General features: G+C 37.3%; 1 protein-coding gene across 2 annotated transcripts in view; it reads right to left on the bottom strand.

Moving 5' to 3' along the window:
• TTLL1 (tubulin tyrosine ligase like 1) overlaps window positions 1–12,728 on the bottom strand; it is a 932,005-nt gene that overhangs the window by 405,580 nt on the left and 513,697 nt on the right. For both annotated transcript variants that reach the window (XM_044087529.1, XM_044087530.1), the window contains exon 6: window positions 9,816–9,959. In XM_044087529.1, the coding sequence (XP_043943464.1) occupies window positions 9,816–9,959 (144 nt within the window). The remainder of the gene's footprint in view (window positions 1–9,815; window positions 9,960–12,728) is intronic.

The raw sequence follows: 12,728 nt of genomic DNA, 5'->3' as shown, positions 1-12,728 counted from the left end.
ATATAATAAAAGAACACATAGCAATCGGTGTAATTGGAAGTACAGGCTGCAGCAAGCCCTTTAGCATGAGTAGCCTTTATATTAGGTCAGATAATACCTGTAGGTCCAGTTGTCAATTTGGGGCAACTGTTCCCTTCTGGAGGGTTACACCTCATGTTTTGTAAATGCACACTGTTTTCTCCATTTCGTACCAGTTAGGGCATGGGGTGTTACGTTTAAGAGTTTTCAATAAATTATTGGAATACTACATGAATAATAATGCTCAGAAGGAGGAGAAGTGAAGTTGAAGGGAAGGCAGGCATTCAACAATTTTTTTGTAATGTTGGACTGATGACAGTAGCAAAGAAAATATATGTGCTGTATATTGCATTCAAATGGAAAAATGTTAGAGACTTGTTTTCTTTTCTGTTAATGTATATTTGCCTATGTCATAAGTGATAATTTAATAAAGGTGTTTAACAGTGCAGCACACCTCTGAATTTAACTCCAGATGTTTAGCCCCATGTAAGCATGGCACTGTACCTATGGTATGTTGCTACGGGAAAACAATATTTTTTCTGGTGAAATAAATATGATTTTTATTTCTGACATAACAGCTTACTAAACATATATTCTGGAGATTAGTTTTAGGCTTTTTGTGTAGAGGTCAAATAGCCCCCAAGATGAAACTAAGCATTGTGTCAGATTGCAACAACAAAAGTTGTCTGAAAAGCTGGATGCACTAGCTTTTATATAAAACAAGTCATACGTCATAACCCTGACAGCAGTTCACATTAAAAAAACAAAAGCTCAGGGGATTCAAGATACTTGTGTAGAAAACACATAGCTAGTGACCCCTCGGAATGTATTCCTTCTCAGACAGTACACTACATCTGACTGTGAATGAATCACATAATTATAATGAGCACGTTGCTCATAAATAGATACTGTTCCCTCAAAGTGATCTTTTAACTGCCATTTGCTTTCATACATCACCTGTCACCAAAAATGTTACTCACATTCTTTATATTCTTGATATTTCATTGAGAGGCTAAGGAAAAATATACAGTAATGCATTTCCACTTTGTGCTTTAGGGCACATCACCCACATATCCACTGTCATTAAAGTAAGTTAATGATAAAATAAATACAAACAAACATACAAGTGTTTTGTGCTATAGGCAGTGTGCTTTGTTACCACTACCCACAGAAGTATCTGGTTTTCTCCCAGTAAACTGAAAGAACATCAAATCACAGTAATGAACTTATGTTTGCTGCTTTCAGACACGAAGTTCTGTCCCCAACCCCACCAAGTCACTTTAATGAGATCAGCCACAGCTTGCCATTGGGTTTCTTCCTCCGACTGCCTCCACAACTCTCAACCTTCCAACTCCAAAATGAAAAACATTACCTCTTACACAGCATGGAGCAAATATCCAAAATGTGTAACACAAGAACACTTACTAACACCTTCAACCCAGAAGTTCAAGTCATGGTTAATAACAGTTTCTTCCCACTTATTAAAAGGTTGTTTTGAGGAAGTGATATGATTCAGTATTATTTATGACAGCTGTTTGTTAAAAAAAATCATAAAAATTAAAGAGTGACAGACATCATCCATGTGGAGCAGTGTGGAACATGGAATCTTCAACATTCAAAATGAGGAACTTACATGTAATGGCGTACAGTGGAGAGCTAGATTTCCCCAATTCTGTTGATCAGCTGTGATCACTAACAATGACAAAAATAGCCATAGAAATGTTTACTGTTGCTGCAGAAGGATGAAAGTGCCACCCCAAGCAGCCATACCTCTCAACTGTCCCGGACTTTGCCTCATATTTTTTGCCTTCTCCCTGATTTTCTGGTAAATCACTGGGGATCACAAACAAATCAATATGCCAGATATTACAGTTTCATATTTCTTACTTTTCAGAAATAGCATATTTATGCAAACTCTTTCTATTATTTTTTTAAGTAAACTAGAGTAATATTTATTTTTTTCCTGATTTTAGGTCTTTGTCTGGCTATACTCAACAGTCACCTCTCAGCTGTTCCTGATTTTGAGGAACATCTCTGATTTTGGCTTATATTCTTGCCTTGTCCTTGATTTTCTAGTAAATCAATGAGAATTAAAGAGAAGTGAAGAAAGCCAAACATTTGAGCTCCAAATTTCTTAATGTTCAGAAAATGCACATTGATACAAAACTTGTTCCATTAACATTTTAAGGGAATTAAAGTACTATTTCATAACTGTCCATGATTTTGGCCACCCCATTTCTTTTGGTTATGTCCTGATTTCTTGAGCAAAATAGTTGAGGGGTATATGCAGCAGGGAACATTACATCTCCCATACCTTTCAAATGTCACTGATTTTGGAGAATGTATTTGATTCTTATTTCTAAGAAAATGTATGTTGATGCAAAACATGTTGATTTACTGACTTTTAAAGTGAATTAGAGTATTACTTAAAACTTGTCCTTGTCCAGACTTTTAAGCAAAGTACTTAAGAGGCATGCAGTGCCCCCCCCCCCCCCATCATCATGGTAAAGTAAATTATAACAAATGTATATTCTGCTGTGGGCAGTGTCTACTGTTGCCACTGCCCATAGTTTTATCTACCCTCTAGTCACTATTTAATAAAAAAACATATACCTGGCAAAGGAAAAATAGTCCACGAAGATCCAAAATTCTAAAATTCCCGGAGATTTCAAGAACGTACTACAATCTGTTGTCCTTAGCAACCAATTGCAGGTGCTTAAACTATATCTGTTGGTAGTTTCTAGTCATATTAATAAATGACTAGTGATTGCAGATTCAGAAAGTACTGCTACAGATTGCTAAGGGCAACCAATCACAGGTGCTTAGATTGCATAATAATTAGAGGCTACCCATGTCCCATCTCTATGATCAGAACAAAAAATTAAAAAAAAAAATTGTAATATTTTTTAATGGGGCATGCATCAGGGCACAGTATTTCACAGATGCATGCCCCAGAGTGGTGCCCACCTATATATACTCTGCCATAGTGTGGTTATCTGTCCAACCCCAAACCTGCACAAGCTCAACTGGGGTGCGACGTAAAGCTAGCACAGTTCTAACTGATGTGTTACATAGCACATCATGTTACTGACAATGATGAGGTTTGTATGCAAATTCAGAGAAATATACAAAAGACAGACCAGTGTTAAGCAGTCACTTAGGAGATGCCAGCTGAGACACATTAATAAGCATGGAAGGTTTAGTGCTACTGCTAAAGTCACTGATAATCTGCTACTGAATAAAGGCAGGATTTCTTGCAAAAAGTGCTAAAGATAAACACTTGAGCAAATCCCCAAAGTTTGCATGTGTTGCTAGTTATACAGTTTTATTAAAAGAACATAAGGTAAGATTGCAACAAGCGCAATCATAATTTGCTGCATATTAAGCTAAATAGTGCATGGTTATTTTGCAGTGTGGATTAGCATATGCTATCTACAACATGTCTTACATTTTAGTGCATCTTACTTCTGAATCTCTCTCACACATCTGATAATTTTTCTTGTGATATGCTATTTGTGTAAGTGAGCATAGTGAATCCTAACAAAGTTAAAGTCCTAAAGGAAGGACAGTGAGAGCCTCTGCAAATATGAGTGTTCATATGTGACATATACTGACTCAATGTTTTAAGCAGGTTAGGACAGGGGAAGAAACAAGTAAGTGAGACAGAGCTTTACTGGCAAAGGTTACTGATATGCAAGCAAGGTTACTGGAATGTTCAGAGGAGGCCAAAACTCAATCAACCCATTCTTCCTGAAATGTAACATTCCCTGCAACTTGAACTGACCCTCACATATGGTCACTTCATTGTATCCCTATCATAAACTTAGTTGAAAAATAACAGACCTGCTGCTATTGTGGGTATCTATGTAGACTGATAGATAGATAGATAGATAGATAGATAGATAGATAGATAGATAGATAGATAGATAGATAGATAGATAGATAAAAATCAGATAAGAGGGGGATTAGAGAATGGACAAAATGGTTATAACCCATAACACTATATTTTCATAAGGAATCTGAAAGCACAAGAACTTGTAATGACACTTAGTGCAGTCAGAATTTCAGCAGTGCAAGTCTATAGTTCATCTGTGATAACAGACAGATGCATACCCTCATATGTGGTTTGCATCTATTATAGCTGAAAGACTATATATTTCCAGACTATGGGACAAGATGCTGAAGTCATTCAGCGTAGCAAAATCAAATGGAAAACAATTACCCTAAGAGATAAAGATTAATAATGCAGATGCTTTAACTTTTATGGAGCAGTTTTAGACTGAATACCGTGTTCTTGTCCAAAATTAAATCCCTTCTTAGCAACCACCATTTTATACATAGCAACCTTGTCTTATTTCATTTTAGTTTGTCTTTAATCCCTAACAAAAACAGTTTGCATGAGAACACAATAGGTTAATGGAAAAAAAAAAAAACATCTAGCAACTGTAGTTTAACCTTTGACAAAAGTGAGCGCACTCAAAAATAACCTTCCCAAGTACCCGTTTCACTTCATTTGCATCTCCAGCAATCTGTAGTAATTTGTGGAAGATGTACTTCAGTCAAACTGGTGCATAAAATACCTATGTAAAAATTTCCAGCAAAGATTTTAATTTTTCTAGCCATCATAGCATCTCTTGTCAGCAGGCAAACTATTGCCGAAACTGGATCCATAACTTTGATATTTAACATCTTTTCCCAGGAAGCCCTCATCTTTATTACCACTTCTGCTTTTAGGTTAATCTCCTACATGCTCTGCTAACTAATGCTTTCGTTTTAGGTATATTCCCTTCTAGCTTCAAACAGAAGCTAACTTACATTTGGCTTTACAGCAGAGCTTCCCTCTAAAAGTCTCTGGTTGCTTGATGTTCCAATAAAACCATTATATTCTATTATCCAGGCCCTGCTCAACCCAAACCTCTTCTTGGCTGTATTCCAGTCCATCAATCTTCTCCATGTGTACTCTGTTTCTATTGTTTTACTGGAGCTTTTCAAAGTGTCCATAATACCATAAATTGTGCTCCTTCAGCACCACACCTCGGGTGTCTTATTGGTAATAAAGGCCTATTTCACTCGGCTATCTTTTCTGAATCCAGCATCCATTTCAAAAAAGGAACAATGTATGCTAACATTTAAAGGAAAACTCCATCTTCCCCTACAGTTTAACTCAACTCTTAGGTTTCTTTTCTCCCTACAGTATGATTCCAGTACTGTGTAGATACCTGAAGCCTGCTTGTACTTTATAAAACTTTCATTTCCTCATTTTGGTATCAAAGGAAATGAAAGACCACTCATTTTTTAAGCTTAACTTCTCACATAAGCTGCAGAGGAATTTGTCTACACTTGCATAACATACCACAGACACAAAGAAATTTGTAGTCAGGAGTTCAGACTGCTGTAAACAATAGATAGAGGTGTGAAACTGTTTCCCATTGTCTTTATAGCAGAGAGGAAGAGAACTTCCACTGATTCACAGTTGCTTCCAATGTAGCCATGGTTTTCATAGCAAAACAGAGTAATCAGATCAGTCAATGGTTCAAAGGCAGTTGCCACCTCTTTTGACAAATTTAGCAGCATCACAGTATTTAAATGCTAAGCTTTAAACTTGAAATATTTGTTGTTTATACTACTTTAGATTTTAAGATGTCTTAAATGTAGTATCAAATATGCCTGTGACATTTAGAGAAAACTCAGAAATGTTTTTCTTCTAATTCTTGTAAAGAATCAGCACATTTACCAAACTGTAGGGGAAGGGATTGTCAATTCATCTTGGACTACAAAAAGATACTTTGAACAAAGGCCTGGAAATTAGCAACTGTTTTGGCTGCAGCTGTACATGTCCTTAGTATACCATAAAACAAACCCTGAGACACATACAAATGAAGGCCATTCAAAAAATAAAAGAAGCAGTCCTGTTACAGACAGTATACAAGATGACAGTGGTTGACACTAATCCCATTATACGTGAATGGAATGCGAATACACCACATGTCTAGCATGACTTATAAAGTGGACTTGACATGGATTATGGGAAAGAAAGGCTTGAAGAAAAATAAGCTCACACTGAAACGTCAAGCCCCACTGATAGCCATTTTGCAGAAAACACATTACAATTTTATAAGAAGCAGTCAGAGTGATTCTGAAGTTTTAAAATAACTCAGAAACAGAGATAGGGTGAAAAAATATGTTTCTTAGTTCTAAGGTGGAGTTATCCTTTAAGGGATTTTAATTGTAGTTACAAAAGAGGAGACCATGAGCAGTTCCTCTGAATGTTACCAGTCCTGCTAGAAAGAATCATCTTCCATTTCCATGTTTTTTATTCCAAGTTCTAATCTTTACAATGTAATAAATATATTGAGTTACACAGTATCAAAATAAAGGAATGGCTTTGTTACTCCCTAGACCCACACGATCTATCTACTCTAAACTCTTCCCCATAGGTTAAAACCTCCAAACCCTGTTCTACATTGAATTATGTAGGTCTAAATAACTGCTACAGCCTCCCAGTCTCCATTTTGGTACAAAAGACTCTCATCTGATGGATGAAAAAAGCTGGGGGGGTTTACGTTATTAAGACTATGTGAACAGACCACTAAGTGAACACATGTACTGGTCCTTGGTAATGGAAATATTTATTTATCACATTCTTTTTTTCTCCTCAGTTATGTAATGTGCATCATTACCAACTGTTCTCTTCATTTAACAAAATATCTGCATCGTTAAATGGAGGCCAAAGCAATTTGCAAATGACTAAGAGTCATCTGACTCATGAAGCCCTTTCACTGGAGTTGCAAATTGCAGCTATGAATCAACCTCTTAAAATCCAAGTCTGGTAGCAACAGCCATAGAATAGAAAGAGCAGAATACATGAATGCATTGATTTTACTTATAGCACTTAGCTGCACCTTAACTTTGTGGTTTGTCCCCTGAAGGAATACTGCATGAATGTTAAGTATATTCTAGTTAGCATTTTTGTTTAATATAAAATGAAATGCACACTGCTGAAGTCTATGTAACTTTATTTAAAGAAAAAAGAAAGGCAGATATACTTTTAGGCTCCAAGAATGACTCTGGACTCTATATCTAATAATCCTATGTACATTAAAGTAAACCCAGACTTCCTTCTTCAATTGCCTAAAAATAAGAAAAAATATACTCTTGTAACACAGCAGAAAAGCACAGCTGTTTCTCGTACTGTAACCTGCTTGTAAATGAACTTAATTTGTTTGACAATACTGTAAGAATACAAACATTCAAGGAACAGCTGTCACCTGCACTTCAGTAACTATATAGATGTCTCCATATGTGTGCCAGCAACATTACTGAACACCTGGAGAAAAAGTACAGTCAGGATGAGACCAGTGTTTGTGCAGTGTGAACCTATGGCTACGTAAATAAGAGGTAACTACCAGAAAGATGAATGATGCAAGCAGATGGGAAAAGGGTACAGAAGTAATAACATACAAAACAACAGATGGCAAAATATATGACTAGGCATGTAACAAAAACTGTAAATGCTTCAGGTGCTGAACAATCTGATAATACAGCAAAATGTGATGCAGCTTGTCTGAACTCACCAGTCCAGTTCATCTACTGTTTGCAATGCAGAAGGAAAAAAAAAGGAAATGACAAAATGCTGTGGGTGATTTATTTAAATGAACTAGCAAAATGATTTATCCAACTACTTTTTGAGACCTAATGCTCCCTTTTCTGATCTGGTCAATTAAAAAGAACCTAAATAAATGTAGTAGTTGAGTTTTAATTTGATATGTGGTGTTTTACTTATTAACATTTTAACTGGGCATGCTCCAGAAATGACAAAGGAAACTGTGGCAGAGACCTTAATAAAAATGTGACAGAGAGGATACTGACGTATCTGACGACACAGAAAACTGTAGCAGAGACATTAATAAAAATAAAAAATGTGTGAGAGAGAGGATAGTGGCATACCTGGAAGAAAACAGGCTGCAGAATACTAATCAGTTATCAGAAAGGTCTTCCCAGTTGAACCTGATCTACTTCTATAATTAGATCATCAATAAAACAGGCAAGCTGGAACCCAGATGATATATGTTACTCTGCAGCTAGCAAGGCATATGATTCAGTATTACAAAATGGGCTACTCAGCAAAGGACTGGTAAAGTGGCTGCAAAGTGGACTGAATGGGGGGGTGTAAAATCTAAGCATAAAAGGGTAACCAGTGGTGCTTGCCTTAAGGGGTTAGTGCTGGACCTGGGGCTCAATCCATCTGTCTCAAACATGGCAATGACACCTACCTAAGGGCAGTGGTCAAGGATGGAAAGATAAACATGACAAGGGATTTTAAAGACTGATGGACCATGCAGAAAAGTAACAGCCACGGTTTAATGTAAATAAATGCAAGCTGGTGTTCTTTGGCCAGAAAAACCTGTGCGAAGGATACAAACCGGAAAAGTACCTCTTGGCACAACTGACCAATATAAAATTCTAACAGGGTAATAATAGTACCAGTGTATCACCAGGCATTAAGTTCAAAATGATCAGCAGAACACAGGGCTGTATCATGGAATGGTGAGTTTAGACAAGCAGAGTTTACTGCTAGCTGCAAGTATCAAAAGCACTTTTTATAGAGTGCAGGAGCTAACGAGAAAGGTAGTTTAGTATAACCAGTCTACAGAAATCTAGTGAAGCCACAGATGGAGTACTGTATGCATTTATTTACACCACAAAGAGTTAAGGAAAAAAATCATAGCTTAAAAGATGAAAGCAATGAATGTGATAAAAAGGGTGGAGGTTAGAAACTGTACAGCAGAAATATCAGTACTCACTGTAAAACAGGAGAACATTATATGGGTACATAAGATCATAAACAGAGAATGGAACTGAATGTACATCAAGTGCAATGAAAGGAAGCAGGAGGGGTCACCAACAGCACATAAAGGGAACAGCAGAAATATCAGTACTCAGTGTAAGACAGGAGAACATTATATGGGTACATAAGATCATAAACAGAGAATGGAACTGAATGCACATCAAGTGCAATGAAAGGAAGCAGGAGGGGTCACCAACAGCACATAAAGGGAACAGCAGAAATATCAGTACTCAGTGTAAGACAGGAGAACATTATATGGGTACATAAGATCATAAACAGAGAATGGAACTGAATGTACATCAAGTGCAATGAAAGGAAGCAGGAGGGGTCACCAACAGCACATAAAGGGAACTAGTTTCACTCATGACCTAAGGAAGTATTACTTAATGGAAAAGGGTAGTAGATGCTTGACTAACACTCTTCAAGAGAAACCTTGACGAGTGGATGGGAAACAGAAAGTTTACTTTGGGAATCACTTCATTGGCTCTGCTGGACAGAGGCACAGGGAAGTAATCTAAGGGGCCAGCGAAAGCCAACACATTCTGGCTAGGCTTATAAATGCTTTCGGGCAGATAGTCTAGTACCTACCTATGAACCTAAATGGGCTGTCAGAATGGCTGATGCAAAGCAAAACAACAGACTCATTCAAGATGGCAAGACATACAAGGGGAAGTGAGGTAACAAAAAGAGGCAGAGCTACGTGTTATCTTTGGTAATCAGGAAGACTACATAAACAAATGTTCTCCTAGTGGCCATAACATGGTGTGATATTTTAACACATTTAATTAGCCTACTGTCAAGTCTGGTAAAGGCATCATTTGTGCAGTGTTTTTCTCTTATTCATGGATGACCAGATAAAAACAGGGTATCACAGTTGTTTCGTTACCACTTGTACAAATCTAGATATGAAATGATTTCAAGACTACAGACAGGTATTTCCCACACTTACAGCAACTGCCTTCAACGACTGCACAATTATCCAGTGAATTTCATCAAAGAGTTTGCAAGTGACTTCTTTGCCACGGGTGCTCTCAAGATAGAGACGAAGGTTGCTCACTGTCCATTTTCCTCCATGAACTGGATTGTAGTCCTCCTAAACACAGAAACAAAGTAATGGACTACTTATGAAGTCAAGAACCAGAACAGATCTTTCTGAGACCTAACTAAAGTTGTTACCATCAAATAAAGCTTCAGTTTTGCCAGTAGCATGCTTTGTTCATTTCTTCATCCCAACATTTGTACATATTTATTTTGAAACAAGATAGAAACAAAGCATCTGCCTTACACTGGAACTGGCACAAGCAAAATGCAATTTACACATAGATGTATACAACATGCACATACGAATAAGAATTTATTTCAGTATAATAAAAGAAAGCTTCATTGGAACACTTTCCAATGAAACAAATCATCATCTACCAAATCCATAAAAAAGATTTAAAAAGATACAAAAACAGTATTACTCACACTTTCACCACTAAAAAATCTACTACACAAACTCTAAGATCAAACAACAGGTGGGAAAAGGAGAAACTTCCTTAACCCCACTATTCATAGATCTCACTCTTAACCCGCATGCATTGTATTCAGTGAAAAAGAAATCAACGAAACATGCAGCCAATTTATTTCTGATGAAAGCAAAAATTTGTTAGAATGAATAGAAAACATACATATACATGTATGAGCTTACAAGCATGTGTATGTATACACAAGCACATCTATACATTTATTCATATTTACTATATATTGGTTGCTGCGTTGAAAAATCGCTTATGGAACAGAGTTTACTGTTATCTGCAGTTATCAAAAGCACTTTTTCTCAAGTGCAGGAGTTAACAAAAGGACTATTGAGTGTTCTGTTGTTGTAGGCAATGTGCCTGAAGTTGTGGAAAATGTGTGTTAATCCTAAAATGTCTGGATATACCAAATGTTCTAGCATTGGGGTGACAGTGTCTGTGCAAGTGTTTGGGGGTTAGGTTTAGAGTAAGGGCTAGGGGACAGGGATATATTTTGTGATGTCTTTGTGCTTGTGTACATAAAGTGTCTCGCTGTGACTGTCGTGTTTAGGGGTACTGTTAATGAAACTTTTTTGTAAGCTGATGTGTACAATTGGGGCTAGGGCAGCATACACAAGTAAGGTGGTGCAGCCCTACACATTACCTTACAAAAAATACAAAGTGAGTCTGTGATTTAGTGGTAGGCCTCTGTATTTTTGTTTCTTTTCTGGTTCACAGAGCACAGACAGAAGCGGCTTGTTTTTCTTTTGTAAACAGTTTAATTAATTTTTTTGTTTAAATGTAGCTTTGATGTGCACAATTGATGTTTTGTGCTGGGGAGTATAAAAACTGCAAAAATAATCCAGTAGTCAATCAATGCAATTGAATATTGGCTAAACAATGCAGAATTTACATTTAACCCTAAACAAAGCAAAACTCATGCTCGTCTATCCAACTAGAGCTGCAGACCCCCCCCAACCTACCATCAATATATCATCAACAACCCCTACAATTATTACTCTGGTTTCCCAAACAAAATTACTTGGGAGTGGTCATTGACCATAAAAAGAAGTTATGTACTCACCATAACGTTCCATGTTTGTTGTCCATCTCGCCCTTCATTTTTACTGGTTGGGTTTGGAGCCGATCCTAGTCTCTGAATTGACTGAATACTAAAGCTCAAAGTCTTTCACTTGGCTCGTGGCTGAATACCTATCCCATCGTTCAGTGGTATAGTTCCCCAGATCTTGTTTGCTGCTAACCATACAAATGTGCATTACATACGTCATATTTGTAGAGTATAGCTACAACAAAGAAAGTCAGAGAACCTCCTTGCCTAAGGAAAAAACCTCTTAAGTCCTACAGAAGCCTTGGGCTGGGAGAAGGCATGAGGGTGTTAAGAATGAAGGGCGAGATGGACAACAAACATGGAACATTATGGTGAGTACATAACTTCTTTATATTATATCTCGCCTTCATTCTTACTGCTTGGGACAGCATCCCTAGCACCACATTTCCTGGGTGGCTCATGGAGTATACTTTTCAGCGCAGTGAAACCAAAGGAGGTCCTATCCCTCGAGGCCAAATCCACTTTGTAATGAGTGATAAAGGTATGGGACCTTGCCCATGTAGCAGCAGCACAAATACTGTCCATTGATAGTCTAGCTAGACAGGCAGATGATGTTCCTATGGCCCTTGTAGAGTGTCCCTTGACCTTGAATGGTAGCTCGCTGTTATTAGTACTGTAGATAAAGGTGATGCAACTTGAAAGCCAGCTTGAGAGTGTGACCTTAGAAACAGGCATACCTTTTTTTGCTTCACAAAAGGAAATAAACAATTGATCAGTCTTCCTAAAATCTTTGGTTCTGTGTAAATAGAAGTGGAGTTGTCTGTGCACATCTAACTGGTGGAGTTTGTATTCTGCCTTGTTACCATGATTGGGGAAAAACACTGGCAGCTCAATAGATTAGTTCAGATTAGTTTGAGAACACACTTTAGGTAAAAAGGAAGGGTTAGTTCGAAGAGATACTCTACCCTTATGTAAAATCAAGTAAGGAGGTTTGATTGATAGGGCTTGCCATTTTAAAACTCTCCTTGCAGAAGTAATGGCCACTAATAAAATTGTTTTTCACAACAGAAATTTGAGGTCACAAGTTGATGAGGGCTCAAAGGGAGGTAAAGTTAGATATGACAGAACAAAATTCAAATCCCATGGTGAAAGAGGCTCTTTAATGAGAGGTCTTAATAAGCAAGTACCTTTTAAAAATTAAAGCAAATAACACCCAACAGAGTAAACGCTTCGCTACTAAGAAGATAATAGTAACCAATTAATCCAGACAAAATATAGTAGCAGAGGCAACCATGGA

Source organism: Protopterus annectens, chromosome 11.part0, assembly GCF_019279795.1.
Source record: "Protopterus annectens isolate FY-2018-M chromosome 11.part0, PAN1.0, whole genome shotgun sequence".
Lineage (NCBI taxonomy): Eukaryota > Metazoa > Chordata > Ceratodontiformes > Protopteridae > Protopterus > Protopterus annectens.
This window is presented reverse-complemented; position numbering and strand designations above follow the sequence as displayed.